Source organism: Ambystoma mexicanum, chromosome 12 (genome assembly GCF_040938575.1).
Source record: "Ambystoma mexicanum isolate Mex_15411 chromosome 12, UKY_AmexF1_1, whole genome shotgun sequence".
NCBI lineage: Eukaryota > Metazoa > Chordata > Amphibia > Caudata > Ambystomatidae > Ambystoma > Ambystoma mexicanum.
Window position 1 is genome coordinate 664,647,550 of NC_090936.1, and position 21,118 is coordinate 664,668,667.

A 21,118-nucleotide genomic window follows, 5' to 3' on the forward strand; every position below is an offset into this window, starting at 1 on the left:
CCGGGTCAAGTGATACACCGGCCGCATGGAAGATGAATCCGAAGAAACCAATGCGGTCCTTGAAGAACTCGCACTTTTGTCGATGTAGGGTGAGCCCTAAGTTCTTCAGTCTCTGGAGCGTGTTCTCCAGCCTCTTCATGTGCTCCCTTTCCGAGTCCGCGAAAACTAAGATGTCGTCGCTCATGTTCAATACACCTTTAAGGCCAGCCAACGCCCCCCTGATGGTGTTCTGAAATACTTCGGCAGCTGACGAAACACCGAAGCTCAGGCGTTTAAATTGGTATAGGCCGTCATGCGTCGTGAATGTTGTTATGAATCTGGAGTCCGGGTGCAGTTCAAGCTGATGGTAGCCCGCTCGTAGGTCCAGCTTTGAAAATACTCTTGCGCCCTGAAGCTCTCCGATAATGTCATCTAGAGTTGGAGTAATGTGCCTCTCCCTCTTGATTGCGGCGTTTGGGAGGCGCATGTCCATGCAAATTCTCACCGCCCCGGGCTGTTTCGGCTTGGGAGCCACCACAATCGGTGACACCCAGGGTGTCGGCCCCTCCACTCTCTCAATAATGTCCATGTTCACGAGTGATCGGAGTTCCTCCTCCACCTTCTCCCTTAGGTGGAACGGAATCCTACGGTGCTTGAGGGCTGTCGGTCTGATGGACTCATCGATATGTAGGCGTACTGGGGGTGCTTTCAGCTTCCCTATTCCCTCGAAGATGCCCGACAACTTGTCCAGCAGCGTTTCGATGTCAATCTGGTATACTCCATATGCAAAGTGAACCAAATTGAGGGCCTCCGATGCAGCGCAGCTGAGTAGCAAGTGAGGGCTAAGGTTCGTGACAAAGAATTTTGCCTTGATGGTGTTTTCCCCTCTCGATACCGGTGACACGAACACACCCTTGAGTGGCAACGGGGTGTCTCCTCCAAAAGTGAATATCTTCGCCATGGACTTGTCCAGTGCCGGCGGGCTTGGGAGTCTTAGATAATGTTCCTCCGCCAGCACGCATACAGATGCTCCGGTGTCGATGAGGATCTACTTCGGCACGCCCAGTATGTTCACCACACACCTGGATTGTCTCTGCCGTTTGCTTTTTGAGGCAATGTTTGAAATGAAAAACACTTCTTCTTCGTCCTCCTCCTCCTCTTCCTCTTCCTCTGCATGTTGCAACCTCCGTACCTCCTGTTGGGCCTCTCTGTGTAGGCACAGGAGCAGGGGCGCGGCACATGCGGACTTAGTGCCCCGGTCCATTGCACCGTCCACAGGATCTTGTTTTAGCAGGACACTCCTCTACATGTGGCAGGTCATATCTGCAGTCTTGGCAGAGTGATCCGGGTGCTGTAGGATATCTGTCCTCCGTTGTCTTCGGGACCCACTTATCATTCAGCTTTGTCCTTTTGTTTATGGCAAAAGCTTCTTCCCGCGCGCTTGGCCTAACCGCTGCGTCCATACTCGCTCCTCTGGATTCTGCCAGCTCGTACGTCCGGCCACTATCTAGTATCTGCTGTAGTGCCCACCCCGGCTCTCTCAGCACTTGTCGCCGCAATTTACCTGAGCTGCAGCCCTGGAGGAACTGGTTTCTTATCATCAACTCGTCGTTGTCCCAGCGACATGTGCTGGCCATCACTCTCAGTCTGGCGCAGAATTGATCGAGAGATTCTTCCTCCCTTTGCTTCTCTCTGCAGAACAAAAATCTTTCATAGTCGACATTCGACTGTGGAATGAAGTGGTTTTCTAGCGCAGTCTTGACAGTGTTGTAAGTAACTACTGGCAGGGTGAGTGATTCGTAGATGCGCATTATGTCCAGCCCGGCCGAATACAGAAGGGTCGCCCTTTTTGCATCATCGTTGGTGGTTCTGGTCGCTGTAAAGTACATCTCGAGCTTCTTAACCCATAGTAGCCACCTGGGTCCTAGTTTGGACAGGGGCCCCGACGTGTCAAACTCCTGTATTGGCAACAGCGACCCCTGTTGTGTCCTCACCGCTCTTGTCGCAACTTCTGTATCTTCGTCGCTACTGGCCATCTTCACAGGTCGCACAGGCACCTCTGGGTGTGTTAGAGGCCGCAAACCTGGCTGGTGTAAGGCTCAACGTACCTCCTGCTGTTGTCTGTCGCCTTTTCCCCTTGTGTCTGGCTTTTTTTTTTTTTCTGGATTGTCCCCAGGTTGTTGGGGACAGTCAAATGTTCCATAAATTCACCCTCTCTTCTCTGGGTAGCAGCGCACGAGCACCTTTTCAGGCCGCTACTGCTCTGAGGAGAAAAGGATGTTCACGCTCGGTCCGCGTCGTGTCCTCGCGTAATGATGCGGATTGTGCGCCCACGTACGTTGGGCGAACGCTGTGGCGGCAATCCCGCCTCGTCGCCAGTTGTTACATATGGCCCCGCGGCCCTCACATGCATACGCACACGCACTCATGTAAGGAGGACACGGGACGCGATGTTGCTTGCTACGCGTCCCGTCGGCAACTGCCGCACGGACTCAGTTTAATCCTACTGCGCATGCGCGGGTCCACAACGAGGCCCGCGCATGCGCGCTACCATAAACTGGGACGTCACACCGTGCAGCTTATGAAACGTAGAATCTCTCACAGTGTTCAGAAAAATGCTAAAGACTGAACTTTTCAACTAGAACGCCGAACATATTGTCTCAAACTTTGTTCCTCTGTAACCTTTAACAATGTTCATTACTTCTGTGTTCTCTGTTTTTTGTACTATTGCTTTCTAATGTTTTGCCCTAAAACCTGCTAAGTGAACCTTCTGTAAGAGCGCCATGATGCCTCCGGGCCGCTGGGCGCTTTATAAATCCAAATAAATAAAATAAATAAATAAAAGTCAGCCAGGTTATTGAGCTGGCACACCAGGGGCACCAGGGGGCTGCCAAGACCAATGTTTGCCTGCGACAGAAGGTGTGGTATCCGGACCTTGAGAGGCAGGTCGAGGAGTTTGTGGCGGCCTGTGTATGGTGCCAGGCGGCGTCACCGTGCAGAGGGAGTCTGTGATCGAGGTCATGCCAAGAGGGTCCAAACCCTGGGAGATCGTCCACGCCATCTTCGGGTCCACAGGCAGGGACACACACTTCTTGGTGGTCGTGGACGAGTGGTCCAGGTTTCCGAAGGTGGATTTCATCGAGTCTGTGTCATCCGACAAGGTGGCCGTGGCAAAGGAGAAGATTTTTGTGACCCACGGCCTGCTTCAGACATTGTGTTCGGGCAATGGGCCACCGTTCCAGGGGAAAAGCTTCGCCCAGCTTATGGAGGAGTATGGGATCCACCACCGAAAGATCACTCCTCTTTGGCCTTGAGCGAATGGAGAGGCTGAGCACTTTATGAGAACGCTGAACAAGGTCTTACACATTGCTCATGGCCAAGGACATGGTTTGCAGAGAGCGTTATACCAATTCCTAAGGGAATACCGGGCCACCCTGTATGCATCTACCGGAGTGGCCCCGGCTGAAGCCCTGTTCAGGCGGTGTCCCAGGGGCCTTATCCCGGAGAGGGGAGAGAGAGAGCTGGCTGTCATCGACAATGCGCAGGTGGAACAAGAGAGGAGCCTCAGGATTGAGCAAGAAAACAATCAGGAGAGGACTCCGGCCCCAGCAGCTGGCCCCGGGGGGTGGGGGGGGGTGAGGTACTGGTGAAGAACCAGCACCCTGAAGGTAAGAAGTTGCTGACCTATGAACCTAGTCCGATGGATGTGGTGGCGGTGCAGGGGTCTATGGTGACTGCTTCCGAAGGGAATGCCTCTGTCACCCGCAATGCCAACTTTTTTAAGAAAGTTGGAGAAGCCAAGCCGGCAGTGTTGCATAGAAGGGACTTCAACAATGTACCGGACGAGGGAGGTGGCCTTGCCCACTCGCCGATTTACCCAGGTCGGGGGAACACAGGTGAGGAGGGCCCGATCTGGGAGGCGGGCTGGAGGTATCCCCAAAGGGTTGGCAGGGGGAAGGCTGCCCACCTGAGTGACTATGTTTTGGACCCCTGAACTGGCGGGACCAGCCCATGGACTGGCAAGTGACTCATGTGGTTAGGGGTGGCTGTGATTAAAGGGGTCGTTTATTTTGTGTGCTGTTATACCTTGTGTGTACTTTACCTCTTTGCTGGTTTTGTGTTATGAAAAAGGAGGAGTATGGTGCTTGCCCCTTTAAGGGCGTACGCACGCGATGGAGTGATGCGCACTCTGCCACGTGCAGTATAAATAAAGGGAGCGTTCACGGCCGCCGCAAAGCGACCGGGAAGCCCGAACCATACGCATGTGTGCTGTGAGAGTCTGTGTGTGGGAAGGCGCTCACGGGGTGCCGGAGAGCAACCGACACCTGTAAAACTGGATATCTTTATTATCTCCCTCCCAACTCCTTCAGCCAACATTCCCCGTCCCATCTGTGATGCCTGACCTCAGGCTGAGGGAACAGGCCTCCGCGGCTCCGGAGCGCAGCATGGGCTGGATGTGCAATGAGACACGGGATATCTGTGCTCTGGGGACAGAGTGGGAACTGCCCTTCGCAGGCTTTCCCCGCACCTTTATTTCCTTGCCCACGTGACCTCTGTCACATGGACATCACATCACTTTTCAACTTTGGATAAACAGAACAAACAAACAAATAAACAGTGGTTGCTTCTCTCGCTCTCTCTCTTCTGGTGTTCTTTCTATGCTGCTTCTCTGCCACCCTTCTTGGGCGCTCAACTTTCTACGCGGTTGTAGATGCCGTTCAAGACGTACAGAGGCAAGTGGATGCCAATAGCTGCTTCCAGGGCCAATATCGTTCCCCTCGCTCTAGGTGCGGGTGTGTGTTCTGGGCGGGTCCTTGTCCCTCTCCATTGGTTTGTTCTTCCCCCCATATTTTTTCCGGTGCTGTGCTCTCCTCACCTGCGGGCCCAGTGTCCGCTGGGCTTTGGTTTTCTCAGGAATCCTCTCATAGGGCCAGAGGGGTCCGTTGGAATGTCACATGTTGCATGTCACAGTTTCCCGCCCTCGGGTGGCGGTTGCTAGGCCATGTTCTCTGTGAGTGATGGTCCAGGGGAGCGATTCGCAGGGGAGCGTAATTTTCCCTTTCTGCTCTCTGTTCCTCACGAGTGCTGTGTCCCCTACTTGCAGGTTGTTTGGCCGTGCATTTCTAGCTCTTTTCTCTCTGGGGTTATGCTCTTGTCATCTGTGTTCTATCAGTTCTAGGTCCACTGGAGGGGGTCTCCATGAGTGGTGTAGAGGCAGGCCAGACTGAATTGGCACACCGAACATTAGGGCTCCTGGGCTGACTTGAGTTGCTGAGTGGGGTGTTAACCTGTATGTCCGGAGGAATCTGTAGAGTTCGGGTAGCCATGGTCATCCTTTGTCTTTTGCAATTCTCATGGATTTGTTTATGGAGGCCACAAACCGTTCAGCATCCTCGTTGGCTTGTGGCCAGTATGGGGTAATGTGGTGGTGCCGTATCACTAGGCCGTCCAAAAACCATCGGAAGTCTTTGCTCGTGAGGGGTGGGCCATTGCCACTTTTTATGGAAGAGGGGATATGTGCACTGGGAAAAAAAGGTTCTAGCGCAGTGGTCACGGACGTTGGGTCTGTCGAGTTGACTTGCTCCACTTCAGGATACCAGGTGTACTCGTCGATGGCCGAGAGGAGGTATGCTTTGTTTGCAATGGTGCAGAAGTCAATGTTTATGGCTTCCCAGCAGCGTTCGCTCCTTGGGGGGCATTCCATGGGCTCAGGGTGTCCTGGTCGGCGTGTTGCTAAGCATGCGGTGCATGATTCTACGAGTGCCATCATCTTGCGCTGGATTTGTGGCATCCATACGCAGGATTTCAGGAATGTCTGTGTTTTGACAATCCCTTGGTGGCCCTCGTGTGCCAGTTTGAGTGCTCTCTCTTGAAGGGCGGCAGGCAGTACTATGCGATGGCCTTTGCGGATGAGGCCCTCAAGTGACGCTGAGAGTTTGTGACATATTCCAAACAGTGCTTGGAGCATTTCTTGCGCTTGTGGCATTTTGTGGGAGACTGCTGTGAGGAAAGTCTTCCACTCTCCTGACAAACTGGCCTGTCGCCTGTTACAAAGGTAATACCGACTCTCTGTCCTCACCAAGAAGAGAGTCCACATTCAAGCTCGTGTCTCTGCGGCATCTAACAACTCGGCTGAACTCTTTAAAATCTGCAAGGAGGTGGCCAACCCTGCTGCAGTCTCTACCCCTCTGTTGCCTCTCAAGCTCTTTGCAATGCCCTTGCCTCTCACTTCATTTAAAAAACCCAGGACATCCTCTTCCCTCTCCATCTGTGCTTGCTGACCCTCCTTTAGCTACCCTCCCACCATCCTTCTCGTCCTTTCCTCTTTTCACCCCTGACGAGGTTGCTAGACAAGTCCGATCTATGAAAGCCTCTTCAAAACAGGTTCATCCCTGTTCCTCTAAAACCATCAAGTACCACATTGACACCCTCGCTCCAGCCCTTGCTGATTTTTGCAACCACTCCTTTGCCTCTGGATCCTTCCTCTCCCCTCTGAAGCACCCCTTTGTGCATCCTCTTCTCAAGAAACCCACAGCTGATCCTTCTTGTCCAGCTAACTATCGCCCAATTTCCATTACTCCCTTTCTTGGCAAACTCCTGAAAAAGTTGGCCATCTCTCAGCTTAGTAAGCACAAATGTGATGGGTGGAAGGTTTTGAATTAATCTGAACCACTGGCATTGCTCTGGGCAACCTTCCACACCACCGTTTTTTAGCCCGTCTGCGCCACTGCAAAAGAGGACCAGCCATATGCAAATCAGTCAGGTACTGCCACCAATGGTAGCAGCCCAGCCCGAACTGCTAGGCCAGGTCCCCTCTGCACGGAAACACAAGCAACCCCAGACATGTTTCGGCCTTGTTGGGCCTCCTCAGTGAGGTGCAGCTTGGTTCCCTATGGCGCAGCGAGCAAGGGACCCACGTCTGGGCATACCCTCTCTCACATAGTGAGACAAACAGTAAGCACAAAAGTGATGGGTGGAAGGTTTTGAATGAATCTGAACCACTGGCATTGCTCTGGGCAACCTTCCACACCACCGTTTTTTAGCCCGTCTGCGCCATTGCAAAAGAGGACCAGCCATCTCTCAGCTTAACCTTCATTCCAATTCTGTTGGCTGTCTCCATGACCACCAGCCTGGCTTCAGAGCTGCCAGAAGCACGGAAAAAGCTCTCCTGAACATCTGTGAAGATCTGCTCTCCAACCTTGACTCTAACATTCCCTCTGTCCTCATCCTCCTCGATCTCTTTTCTGCCTTCGACACGGTCAACCATACCATCCTGCTCAACCGTCTCTGTGAAAACCTGGGTATCACTGATCAGTCTGTGGCCTGGCTGACCTCTTTCCTCTCAAATCGACCCTCCCAGGTCCAACTTGGGTCCTTCCTTTCATCTATCTTCCTCTCTACCTGTGGAGTTCCCCAGGGGTCTAACCTCTCACCCTGGCTTTTCAACCAATATCTGGCAACTCTCGCCCACTGCATTGCCATTTTCTGCTCAAATTTCCAGTGCTACGCTGACGACACTCAACTCATTTTCAGGCTGCCCTCTGCCACCTCCTCTCCCTCTCTCATCTCTGATTGCCTAACTGCCATTCAAGATTGGTGTGCCGCCAATGATCTTTAGCTGAATGCCAGCAAGGCGGAGATCCTCCTCATCGGCACACCTTCACCATCCTTTCCCCTCACTCTCTGGCCGGCCTCCCTTGGCCCTCCTCCTACCCCCACCTGCGAGTCTAAGAACCTCGGGATGATCTCTGACTCCACCCTTTCCTTCTCCGCCCACATCTCTGAGGTCTCTAAAAATTCAGATTTCCGACTGCACCTCCTCAGAGGTACTCTGCCTTTTCTCTCCTTCCCCCAGAAGCTCATGTTATCCCAAGCTCTGGTTCTCTCTAGCTTGGACTATTGTAACAGCATCTTTCTAAATCTACCTGCCTCTACTCTCTGCCCTCTGCAACTAATCCAGAACAGGACTGCGAGACTTGTCCTTGGCCTCAAGCCCTGGGATCGTATCTCTCCAGCTCTGAAATCTCTCCACTGGCTCCCAGTGGATGCAAGCATTAAATTCAAAACCCTCTGCATTGTCCAAAAGGCTTTCTGGGGCCTGGGTCCAAAATACCTTCAGCTATCCCTCTGCAAATATCTCCCCTCTCGAGCTCTTCGCTCCTCTACCTCCAACTCCCTCAGGGTCAGTCGTTTTTCTAAGAAACAAGCTGGGGGTAGATCTCTGTCTTCGGCTGGGGCCTCCCTCTGGAACAGCCTCCCTGCCACTCTAAAACTTGAGGAGAACCATCTCCAGTTCCGGAAGCACCTCAAGACCTTCCTCTTTTCTTCTGCCTTCGCTCCCCCTCTCCCCTGCTGATCTGTTCTCTCTTGGCACCGTGCACCTGGCTACCCTCTGTCCTTTGGGCCCAGGTACCTGCTCATCCTGCCACCCTCCCGCACCGCCTCTGGGCCACCCCTTGCACTGGGGTCTGTATCTGTACCCATACAGCCCCCCCTTTTTCTTCCTGCACTTATCAGACCTACCCTGTCTGCTGCCTTAAACCTAGCACTTGAAAATTGCTGGCTGCATTACCACTGTTTGTTGCCTTTATTATTTATTTATTGTTATTCATCTGTTTCTCCTCTGCTTCGCACTTTCCACCTCTCCCCCCTTCCATGCACTTTTCCCCTCCCCCCTCTCCCATGCACTTGCGCGTTCTCAATGTCACTGGGCCTAGTAAGATCGCTGTTTTGTTCTCCCCTGTTCCCCTCCCTTGCCTTGTCGCACTCTGAAACACTTGTGTACGAGCGCGATAGAAATAAAATATCAATCAATCAAGATCGCCTTCTTGGTGAGCTGTAAGCAGGGGTCTCTGTCCGTTTCTTTGTCGATTTTGTCGATTTTCATGGCTTTAGGCTTGGTGCAGGCAATGACCTGGCACACGTGCTCCTCTGTCTCCTTTGGCGTTTCACGTTCCGTGGCGCTGGCCGGTCAGGGGTGCCGTGACAGAACGTCTGCAGGATTGTCAGCCACCGCCCGGTATTGTACCTCAAGATCGAATTGTTGCAACTGGAGCATCCAGCGTTCGATCCTGGCTGGGGGATGTGGCGCTGAAACTTTGAAGATGGGGACCAATGGCTTGTGGTCTGTCAGAACCTTCACTGGGTGTCCCAGGATGTAGAAGTGGAAGTGTTTGCATCCCCATATGGTGGCCAGTGCCTCTTTTTCGATATGGGCATAGTTCCGCTCACTCTGTGTGAGTACTCTGCTGGCGAATGCGATGGGGATGATGGTGCCATCTTTGCCGGTCTCGTTGAGCACTGCTCCCAGTCCCACCGGCTGGCATCAACTTGCAGTTCTGTTGTGCGTGAGGTATCGAAGAATGCCATGGTGGCGTCACTGGAGAGGGTGTCCTTGATTTTTCGAAAGACACTTTCTTGTGTTTCTCCCCACTCCCAGGGTGTTTTTGTTTTCGTGAGTTCCCGTAGGGGGGTGGCGATGGTTGCTAAATCAGGGATACATCACACACAGTATGTTGCCATCCCTACGAAGCTCTGTACTTCTGTTGCTGTGGTTGGGGCGTGTGCATTCTTGATGAACTCAACTTTTCCTGGGTCGGCAGACACACCCTTTTTTCATTGAAGATGTAGCCGAAGAAGCTCAGGGTGGACTTCCCGTACTTGCACTTTTCCTTATGTAGCATTAAACCTGAGTCTTCCAAACATTGCAGGGTTGCTGCCAGCCTGATATTGTGCTCTTGCTCAGTCTTTCTATACACTAAGATGTCGTTGCTGACGTTCGTTACACCTGGGAGGTCTTGAAGGATTTTGCGTATCTCGTGCTGAAAGACTTCGGCCGCTGATGATATGCCGAAGTTGAGACGGCGGTACCTTCTCAGCCCGAGGTGCGATGAGAACCTTGTGATGTAGCGTGACTCTTTTGATAGGCAGATTTGATGGTAGCCTGATTGTAGATCCAGCTTGCTAAAGACTGTGGCGCCGGTCAGGACCACGATCAGCTCGTCTATCGCGGGCGTTATGTGCCTTTCCCTTCCGATTGCCACGTTTGGGAAGTGCATGTCGATGCATATGCGCAGTGCTTGCGGTTGTTTTGGCTTTGCTGTGACTACCATTGGCGAGACCCAGAGTGTGGAGCCAGTGGTCTTCTCAATGATCCAGAGGTCTTCCAGCTTGTTTAGTTCTGCTTCTACCGCTGCTCTCATATGGAACTGGACCCTCCGGCGTCGTACTGCTTGTGGTTCTATTGTGGGGTCAATGTGGAGTTTCACTGACCTTCCTTTGAGGCATCCGATGCCCTTGAATAGTTTTTTGTGCTTTGTTAGCAGGTGGTCAATGTCCTTGGACTGGATGGCGAAGTTGAACTGGATCAGCTCTAGTCAGTCTGCCATCGGGCAGCTGAGTAGGGTTTCAATCCCAGCATCTACGAGGTGGATCCGAGTCTTGCAGCTCATGCCATGATGTGTGATGATAGTTTTGAAGTATCGCAATACCAGGAGGGGCTTTTTGCAGCCGTAGGCCTATAGCAGTATGGATTCTTGCTGCAACCGGTGTTTGGGGTCAAGTTTGTCAAACCTGGTGGTCGGCATGACGTTTACTGTTGCCCCTGTGTCGATCATCATGGTGACAGGGATATCGTCTACTTTTACGGTGCAGCAGCGTGATTTGTTTTCGTCGGTTTGCCTGCCGTGCCTGGGCTTGACTGGCGATATAATGTGTACCTTTTCCCGCCATGGGTTTCTGTGTCTGTTTGCGTAGGCCAGGGACTGCTCTCTGCTTGACTGTCTGTCATCACTGCTGTCGTAGTGTCTTCACCGTCTATTGCTCGGCCCCGTCCTTTCCTGCTTTCACGTGCTTTGCCAGGCTGTCTCTTCTGCCACCAGTTGTGCTGTCTCGGGTGGTCTGGTTGTGTGTTGCGGCACCTTGTGTCTTTACCCCCGCCTGGGGTGTATCTCCAGGCCGAGTTCTCTCTGGGCTTACGGGAGCTCCGACACACCGCTGCATAATGGCTCACCTTCCTGCATTTGAGGCACGTGGTACCGTATGCCGGGCATGATTCGCCTCTGTGTTGCTGAACTCCATACCACGTGCAGTTTTTCTGCCTGGTGGCTGGCTGCCCTTTTTGGGGTCTGTGCTGCCGCAGGGCGTTGACCGTGGAGATGCTGTTGTGTGGCATTTCGGTGTCCAGCGGCAGTCAGCTGATTATTTGCTCCATCTCCGATGTGTGAACGTTGATTCTTTCACGCAGCTGCCACATGGATAAGATGGTGTGCAGTGGTAGATCTGTCTCTGATAGGATGGACCGCCGGAGCTTGTGTGAGTATAGCCCATGAATTACCTGTTGCGCACCAAAAACTCTTCGTCCGGGAAGGCACATCCGAGGGCCATCTCCCGCAATCGGCTGTGGAAGTCGTCGATATTCTTTTGCGGGCACGGTCTGGCCTGGCTCATTTTAAATCTTTCAAAGTCGGAGCTGACTTTGGGCTTGAACTTTTTAGTCAGGACGTCCTTTGCTGTCTCGTAGTCATCCACTGTCCCTAGTTTGGGAGTGTATTGAACAATCGAAGGGCCACTGTGCCCAAGTGGAGCATGAGGAAGGCTCTTTTCTTCTCCTCGCTGGTGATGTCGAGTGTCAGGATGCACAACTCAAACTGCTGGATCCAGAGCTCCCAGCAGAGTCCTGTGTGGGCCCAAAGGGCTGCATGAATGTCCCTTGCGTGGTATCCAGCCATGTGCTGGTGTCCCTAGCTGTGCTTGTCGTATGATTGCCCCTGGTGTAGGGGCTGGCTGGGGCGCGTGCTTCCACTTGTGCATTGTCTGCCTGTTGTGGGACTTCCCCAGTGTGTTCCTGGCTTTAGAGTGCCCTCTGTGGTTCTTTTGACTTCCCCTGTGGATTGATCCCTGTGTCTGGTCGTTTTCCTGCACCTGGGCCTTCTGGGTTCACCCCTGTATGTGTGGTGCTGCTGACAGGGCTAACGTGTTCTCCACGTGCTTGCTGGGCACTGTGCCGTGTTTGAGGGCCACTGGATGTGCACGTGGTCCAGGTTGTTCCCTCCTGCGCCTGCGGTTCTCTGGGGTTTCACCCCATGTGTATGGCGCTGCTGGCGGGACCCACGTGTGTTCCCTGTGGTTGCCGGGGCTTGTGTTGGGCTTGTGGTCTTGGGGATGGCACCAGAATTATGTTGTGGAAGTGCCGTTAAGGTTCACTTTTTTTTTCTTGTTGCACGCGCGGGCATTGGCGCACTTATTTCTCGTCTTCTTTCCTCTGTGGTCACAATAGAATTTTTTTTTTCTCTCGCGCCTAGGCACCCGGCAGTGAAGGCGCGATAGTGATCAACAGGCACGGGGGGTGCCTGGGGTGTGGATGCGGTGGGAGGCTGCTCTCTCCTTTGACGGCTGCGTGTCAGGGCAGGCAGTCGTGTGGCCACTGCCCAGGCCTCTGTGGGGGAAGGGCGCGACATGGGTCTGCGGGCCCTAGTGTGCCTGGGGAGCGGGGTAAGTCGGGCGTGACTCGCTGTTGTTGGGTCGGGTGGTAGTTGGCCTCCACCTCGTCGCCAGTATGATGCCTGACCCCAGGCTGAGGGACCAGGCCTCCGGGGCTCCGGAGTGCAGCACAGGCTGGACGTGCAATGAGACACAGGACACCTGTGCTCTGTGGCCAGAGCAGGAACTACCCTTCGCAGGCTTTCCCGCACCTTTATTTCCTTGCCCATGTGACCCCCATACTTGCCAACCCTACAGATTTAGGCAGTAGGCTACTGCTTTTTAAGCAGTCCTACCGCCTACAGATTTCAGTGACAGATCCTACTGCTTTTTATAGTGGCAAGTAATTGATGTGACTATAAGGCAAGCTCCAGGACAAAGCATGCAATACATTAATTAGTCTGTCTGTACTGTGGACTGGTAGGTGATCACTTTGATTGGGCTCTGACCAATCCACTGACCTGACAGCTATGTGACTGTCCTGCACTCTGGCCGGGACAACCCTTAGATGAACCACCAGCGAAGGCAAGTGGCAGAGTGTAACACCTTCACACAACATCTGCCTATCAGACTAAGGGGGGTATCAGTCACCATGTCATTCAGTGTTCAACTTGCATTAAATATGTACTGCCTGGGCTGCTGCTACAGAGCAGTGGCAAATGTTGCCCACCAGCTCTGTGTAATTACCTTCTGTGAAGTTAGGTAATTGTATTTGGTGTTAAAATACCATTCAGAATTATACATTTTTAACATGTGAACATCTTTCCATATTGTGCTGTTTGATGGGTTGTGTATTTTAGAATATTTCAATGGTGCCAACAATGTATGCTATGTATTTTCTCGTGATGTCATTGTTATGGGAATTATTAATTTTTGAAACTTCAAAAATCCTACATCTTTTTGGTCACAGAATGTTGGCAAGTATGGACCCCTGTCACGTGGACATCACACCATCCTTCTCTTCCATCCCGCCTCCACCTTAACCCCACCTTCCACATTACGAGGCTGAACATAATGAACATGGACATGGCAATGTTTGATTCCTTGGTGTTAATTCATGAGTATTTTAATATATTGCTTCTTTTTAGACATTGTGAAAAGTTAATGTGATGAACCAATACACAATTTATTTAAAATAACTTACAAAAGTGTGCAATTTTTTATATACGTTTGTAAACAATGAATGGTTCTGAATAAAGCCAGAAATAAATTAACTCAAAATAGAAAAGATGTTTCCGCCCGGTCTCGAACCGGGGACCTTTCGCGTGTTAGGCGAACGTGATAACCACTACACTACGGAAACTGTCATGCACTGGTCGTTCACAGACATGTATTCATATAGGACATTCTCAATATCCCTATATGCTCCGATGAGAGTGTCATGTATGAAACAGTACCTGTATTTCCAAATGGGCGGCTCTGATAATTACCTTAATTGCTGTATTCTCTAGAGATCTCGAAGAAATATCTGCCAGCCAGCTGTTGAAAGTATTAGCTTCTTTAAATATATGTCATCTAAGTTTAGCTGGGCCGCACATGGACAATAGGGATGTAAACCAGGGAAACGTTTAGCTCCGGGTGTTCACTGTTCTAGCCATTGCACCATATATTTGCCGAGAGTAGAGTGTTTCTGGTGGGTGGATATTTGGAGTGGGATAATGAGCACCAACGCAAGAAGGAAAGACTCCGAGTCGGTGGCGGCCATTTTAGAACGTCAATTGCAAATAATTCAGAGAGGAACTGGATAGGTGGATGGAATTGCACATTCTTTATGAAAATTCATTTAAGCGGTTATTCTGTAGTAAATATTTCTATTACCACCACCCAAAATCATGCATTGAAAACTATTTATTATAATTCGTCAATGCACTAATATATTTTATGGTACATGTTGCACCAAACACTTAACAACAATGTTATTTATGACCATATCGGTCTAAATTGTAGTGCTAGCAAGCTCAGCGCGGGCTCTTACAAGGCGACTTCCATCGATCGCCCAGGTCTATCCATCTCACTCCCCTGTCTGGGGAGTATGTGCAACCAACGGCTCGTTATCCTGGGACACCGTGGTGTAAGACTTCATTTCCCATCATGCCAAGGCGTGCATGCGCAGCGCTGGTAGTCCTTGGCGGTGCTGGTTGTGGCTCTGTTCGGACAGGAGGTGAAAGTGTTCGTAATCAAGATGCAGTGCTGGAGCCGCGTGTATGGTGCCATAAGTCCGGTAAGTGTGAGACGGCTGTAGGAATGGGTTCTTGGTTTGCGCGGGTTGGTGGGAACGGGGCAGTGACAGCTGCAGGTACTGCAAACGTACGTAACTTCTACTGTGGGCCCTTGGAATTGACATCTATGTGGGAGGGTCAAATGCAGGTAGGGTTCCAAATGCCATTTGCCTCAAGCAGCCCCGCCAAGCTTATGTGCAGAACGGGCTTTCTTTCTGTCACATTAAGGGAGCGATTCGCCCTTTAAAGTCAGCACAGGGGTCAGCAACGATCCCGAAGTCAATTAGAGAATGTTTCCACCTGTTGACATCCACACGTAGGTGTCAAGTGTCAACCGTTTAGTGTTTTAATGAGGGCTCTCACGTGCTTGAAATGGGACCAGAAGTGCAGGTACTCACTATCCCTGAGTACCGGCTTACTGCATTGGCTTCCTGCTGAGAAGTGCCGGTACCAGGGGAGCCGATTTATGAATTTCCCGGGGGTGCCCAAATACAGGAACTGGCATCACCAGCAGTTATATGACCGCATTTGCACGTAGTGCCCAACTTGGTGCGAGGGGGGATTGAGGGGAGATGGTGGGGGGTGCAGAACAGTGGAAACATTGGCTAGTATGTACTGCATATACTAAAGTCAAGCAAGAAGGAGGTTTAAGCCTTCCAGTAGGCCAACACTACCCCTACTCCACCCCTCTATAATCATCCTAGTTGTAGTAGCCCTCAAAAGGCAGAGCAACACAACTAGGATGGGAGCACGAAATGCCATCCCATCATGTGAGTGTGTCAAACCTCAGAGCAAAGACTGTGCGTGTGCCTCCTACCTTGAAGCACTATCTCACTAATTTGGTGCAAATCTCGCAAGTGGGTGCATGGGAATCCCATGCGTGTGTGTGGGCTGCAGACCCGGAACACACTACTTCAGTGTGAAATTCTGGCCAAGGCTCTTTGGGCAAGCATTCAGGATGGGTCTCGCGCCTTTAAACAGTGTGATATATTGAGTGGGTACCTCACTCCTTGGAGCATAGTATACCCGTTGCTGGTAATCTCACAACTGAATGTACAGTTTCACTCTTGGTAATCTCAGTGACCCTATCAGTCTCCCATCTGGGAAGACAATTATATTTCTGTTAAAACACTCTGAATTCTCATTCCAGTTTCCTCGATCTATAGATCCATACCATATTCATTAATTGTGTGTGCAGGGGTGATAACTTGTGTCTGAGAGAGCTCATTCTTTCATTCAGGAGAGATAAAGGGGTAAAAAAACCCTGTATGTGGGATCAGGCTCAGTTTGCCCCATGGCCCCTCACTCCAGAATGAGTGAGCAGGCTTTAAAACTCTGCTGATTCTGCTATCCTACAGGCTCGAGCCTTCTATCCCCTGCCCCATCACGGCTTCCAATATTCTGAGTGGCAGTTTATGTACAGCAGGCCGCTCGGGACATGCCTGTTGCCAATTGAATGTAGCCAGATTACTATTTAGACACTGGGAAAGTGCCATGGACCCACATTGGTGGTGAAGAAGCACTCAACATACAGAACACAATGGTATATAACACAATGGTATAGTGTTAGTCCTGCTGAGAAATGACAATTCTGTCTGTTTAAATGTAAAGCAGAGTGACTGAGAAAGTACACGCACTGTGCCATTTAAAAATAAAGCAACTGTGGTGGGTGGAAGTGCTGCTTCGTTGGCATCAAGAGTATGCAATTCCCTGCGGGGTAGTGTTGGTCATTTCCTATTGAAGTATAGCAGTCCTATTGAGAATTGCCATTACAAGTGAAGCTGTCCAGTAGTCTGGATCAATGCTGCCCCATAAAAGGTGTAGAAGCCTCTGTGAGAAGTGGCAGTACTGTGCCAACGGTGAGAAGTGTAGTATTTTCACATTAACTATGCTTAAGCACTTTGGGTTATTGAATAGTGCTGCTACATGCTGAGTAATTCCATCCCGGGAGGATAGCTCAGCGGCAACGTGCTCGCCTTGGAAGCAAGACGACATGGAGCAACACACGCGCTTAGAAACCTCTGGGTATTAAGCGCGTTATAAATAACCTATCATATCCCTTTAAATATATTTAGCTCTTGTATAACCACAACAGTATTGAGTTATGATGATGATGTCAGACTTGCTCAATAGTTCTGGTTCTGTGTCATTAAATGTACTTCAGATCTTCAGAGTCTCGGGAGGATAGCTCAGGGACAACGTGCTCGCCTTGGAAGCAAGACGACATGGAGCAACACAGGTTTGATCCCTCGGTCCGCACAAAATAGGTTTGATCCCTCGGTCCGTGCTTAGAAACCTCTGGGTATTATTACGCGCATTATAAATAACCAATAAAAATGAATAAATCTCGTGAGAAGTGCTGGGGCCTTGTCAATAAGAGTGTAGCAGCTCAGCTGAAAAGTGCTAATGTTGTGCCATCAAAAGTATAGCAGCCCCACTAAAATGAACTAGCATTGCCTCATCAAAAGTATAGCAGCCCCACTAAGATGAACTAGCATTGCCTCATCAAAAGTATAGCAGCCCCACTAGGATGAACTAGCATTGCCTCATCAAAAAGTATAGCAGCCCCACTAAGATGAACTAGCATTGCCTCATCAAAAGTATAGCAGCCCCACTAGGATGAACTAGCATTGCCTCATCAAAAAGTATAGCAGCCCCACTAAGATGAACTAGCATTGCCTCAACAAAAGCATAGTATTACAATTATAGAAGCCCTGTTTAGCGAGCTAACTAAGGAGTGCCAGCATTGCCCCATTTTAAATATGGCAGCTCTAGTAGAAAATAGATTACACAGCCCCGCTGAGAAGTGCTGTTACTGTCTCTTTAAAAATATAGAAGCCCATTAGCTCTGCACCATTAGGCCCTGCAAGTACCGTCCCATTGAATGCTATTACACTGAACAAGGTCAACAGTATGGCATAGAACCCTATGTGATAATTCTGCATTTTGAAGAACAAATACAAAAAAGACTGATTTATTTCGGCCGATTTGTGTGAGGCCGAATTATCACATTCTACTGCCCCCCACCCCACTAAACCCCCGCCTTAGAAGGTGATCCCACACTCCCACCCTCTCCCACGTTGTTACTTTCCTTAGAATTCAGGGGAGTTACCTCCTTCAGCGCCTCCGTTCCCCGCCCATAGCATAGCATTCACCCTCACCACGTACACACTCAGAGACATGCAAACAGTCTCATTTGCCCTCTCCCTGCCACCTCCCTCCGCAGATGCAATGCAAGAGGGCTGCACAGATGTACAAATACACCCAACCCAAAACGATTTTTAGAAATTGAGGAACAGACTTTCTTTGCATCTGTGCCTACATTTCTAAAAATCGTTTTGGGTTGGGTGTACCTCTACATCCGTGCACCCGGGTGCACAGATGTAGAAGTATACCCAAACCAAAACGATTTTTAGCAATTGAGGGACAGATGCAAAACAAGAGCCTCTTGCTTTGCATCCGTCCCTCAATTTTTAAACATCGTTTTTTATCGGCTTTCACCCGGGCCGCCAGAGAGAGTCGCAGTATGGATGGAACAAAGGGCCATCCATACTGTGTCTCTTCTCTCCGGCCCTGGTGGGAGGGGGGGGGGCTGAGCTCTGACTTTATTCTGCCGGCAGGTGCCCGGGCCCCGGAGCACCTGCGTACTCAGCGCCCCTGGCCGGTACTAAGTCTGTCAAAAAAAAAAGAAGTGCAGGTAATATGGACCGGCAAGTACCTGCCCGTTTAAAATACTGAGCCTCGCTTTTGTTCTGCTGTTGTAATGATGCATGCAGATCAGAAGCACCCGTGCTCTGTGTGCAGGCATATTTGATTTTATGGGTTTGAATAAGTGGTCAAAGTGTATGAAAAGTAGTGGAACTAAGTTCCCTGTTGGCCAGCCTCCCACCCACAAAACAAACCCCAAACAAATGCGCCTGCTGTTAAAGGGAATAACCTGGGCACATCTACACAGAATATACCAACATACTTTTTTCCATCTGATACCTTTACTTTCGCAGATGGAGACAATTGTTTCTTTGTTGCCATAAAAGTCTGCAGGTTTATTATCACACAAATCACTAATCACTACATGTTTATCATCACAGTAAAACACTCTTTGTGAAATTGTTCTCCACGTGCAGTGACCAGCCGACTGCCTCATCTCTGCTTTGCTTCCCCCATTTTTCAACCGAGTCCACTCTAGGCCAAAGCTCCCCCAACCGTCATTGTCTGCGCTCCACCTGCACTTGCAGGTGATCCTGGGCTGGAGGAGTGCCGTTCTTGCCGGGGAAGCTGAGCCCTCTTAGATACCTCCAGCGCCCTAGCCGCTAGACCTCGGAGGAGCGCTGATCGCAAGAGAAGCGAAAACGCCTCCTGCTTTCCCAAGCTCATTTGTAGTTCCTACAGTGCCACTGGTTGCCAACACACTGCCACGCCATTGATGGGTCCACGCCCATCCGTGGCTCCCCTCAGCCCAGACCTCATTGCTCCAGCAGCTTTGTGAACAGATTCCAGAAAAAACAACTCCAGGCCAGCCATTGACGGATGCACCCCATCCTCCTCGTAATTCTCTGGTGACTTTAGGTTGATCAGGCCGTGCCTGACCTGAGTGAAGCCTCTGCCTTTGCAGAACCTGGCCATTGCCGTGTTCAACTTCCTTCTTGATTTTTCCACTGCTGAATGACACCCGCTCCTCTCCATGCTTGCCTTGTTACGATCTCTGATTTCCGTCTCCCCTAACTTGGTGGCCAATTTCTGATGGGTGTCCATCATTTCTCTAATAAGCACCCCTCTGCCCCAGTTTGTGAGGTTGTTTCCTCTCAGATGGATCATTAGCACGTCGGGTCTGGGGTGTTGTCTTAGAAGCTTTTGCACATGTCCTTCCAGCTGGCCCAATTTCGTTCCCAGAACCCCATGCCACCAGATCTTAAATTCTCTTGCTGTCATCCGCTCCCTTTCTGGGGTCCATTTAGCCTTCACTCCTTATCACGAAGGAGTGACCCACCACCCAAACTGACCTTTTCCTCCTTTTGGCTGTTGTTTTTTTGAGGAGAGATGGGGAACAGGACTGAGTTAACATCACGTTTTGCCTAGTCTTATATAGTTTCTAAAACAGTTAGACTTCAACCCCCCTATCTCCTTGCATGCTTCTGGCATCGTGCCCAGCCCTGCTGCTGAGAGGGCTGCCCCAATTCTGAACGAGTGGGTTCCAAAAACCCTTCCAATGCTCCTATGCCTCTTAATGCCATACCCATTATGCTTTTGAACTAGTATCTGCTCAGTGCAGCCCCGTCCATGTACAAAAAGAGGGTTGTACCCGCTCCTGCCAGGGTCTTATGTTCAGGTTTGTAGCTTGACCTATTAGGAGACAGCATGGGCTCCCCTTAATGCAGTAGAGGGTAATTATTCACCCCTTCCTTTTCTGATCTTTTTTAGACCTTCTCAGATGTACATGTGCCCACTGCTTTGCTACCATGACGTCTTCCAACCTCAATAAACCTTTACCCCGCCTTCCTGGTTGTCTGGAACCAGCTCACTGACCCTGAAAGCCCCAAAGAACGCCAAGGAGAATGTCGCCCTGAACATGGCAACCTTGAAGTCCTCCCTGCATGTCTTTGGCAGGATTCCTATCAAGCTGTGGCGTTTCAACATGTCTATGGGGCTCCTGGGATCCTCTTTCTTCTCTGTGCGTTTAGCCCAGTCCTTCCTCGCCATCATGACATAGTGCTCCTTAGTGGGGTCTGGCTTCCCTGCCAACTTGTGGTGTTGAGCTATTGCTATCAATACACTTGAAGTCATGCAGGTATTCGGATTCTGACTCCTTCCCTGTATGTTTTATCACATCCTGAGCAGAACCAATTATGTCACTTTTTTATAAAATTAAACCTTGCGCTTTTGTCCCTGTAAATACCTAAATGTCCCTATCCAGAAAAAAGCTTCCCTATCCAGAAAAAAGCTCACTGTCCCTTGGAGTGTAGTGTCCCTAGTTAGGCGCTGGTGTGTTGCCTCTATTTGGGAAGGGAAGGGAAAAAGAGGGCATAGAACGCTCTCCCTATCCTGACTCACTACTTTCTTATGCTAAAAATGCACACTGAGGTCAGTCAACAATTCTTTTAATGGTGTTGCTGACCCTTCATGTGTCTTATCATAAAAAGGTGGTATGACCACCGTCTCATAGAAGTATTTCCAATCTATTGATTTAAAACAATTATTCTCTGTCCTATCACCCAGAACACTATTGAATTATGGTGAGTCTGGTGGGTTGTGTCGACCGGTTTCAGCGGGGTAACTCGTTTGCCGCTTTCTTCAGGACCTATTTTAGTGCCCTATGTGAGCACTTAGTTTAAAAAGAACAGTTCTGGTTGTGGCTGTCTGTTAATTTCTTTAACTGGTACGGATCTCTTCCACAGAAATGGAACATTTCTTCATTGCGTCCATTCCCGGGGCTTGTGTGATAT

At 50.4% G+C, this 21,118-nt stretch overlaps 1 protein-coding gene and 1 non-coding gene across 2 annotated transcripts in view; one reads left to right on the forward strand and one right to left on the reverse strand.

The window, feature by feature from the left end:
• Positions 1 to 13,689: 13,689 nt before the first annotated feature.
• TRNAV-AAC (transfer RNA valine (anticodon AAC)) lies at positions 13,690 to 13,762 on the reverse strand. Its single transcript has one exon. It is a non-coding gene; the product is annotated as a tRNA-Val (tRNA).
• A 722-nt stretch (positions 13,763 to 14,484) lies between these two features.
• The window catches only part of DLD (dihydrolipoamide dehydrogenase), a 644,498-nt gene continuing 637,864 nt past the window's right edge, over positions 14,485 to 21,118 (forward strand). Inside the window, exon 1 of the mRNA XM_069629155.1 lies at positions 14,485 to 14,680. Coding sequence (XP_069485256.1) covers positions 14,642 to 14,680 — 39 coding nt within the window. The 5' untranslated portion in view covers positions 14,485 to 14,641. The remainder of the gene's footprint in view (positions 14,681 to 21,118) is intronic.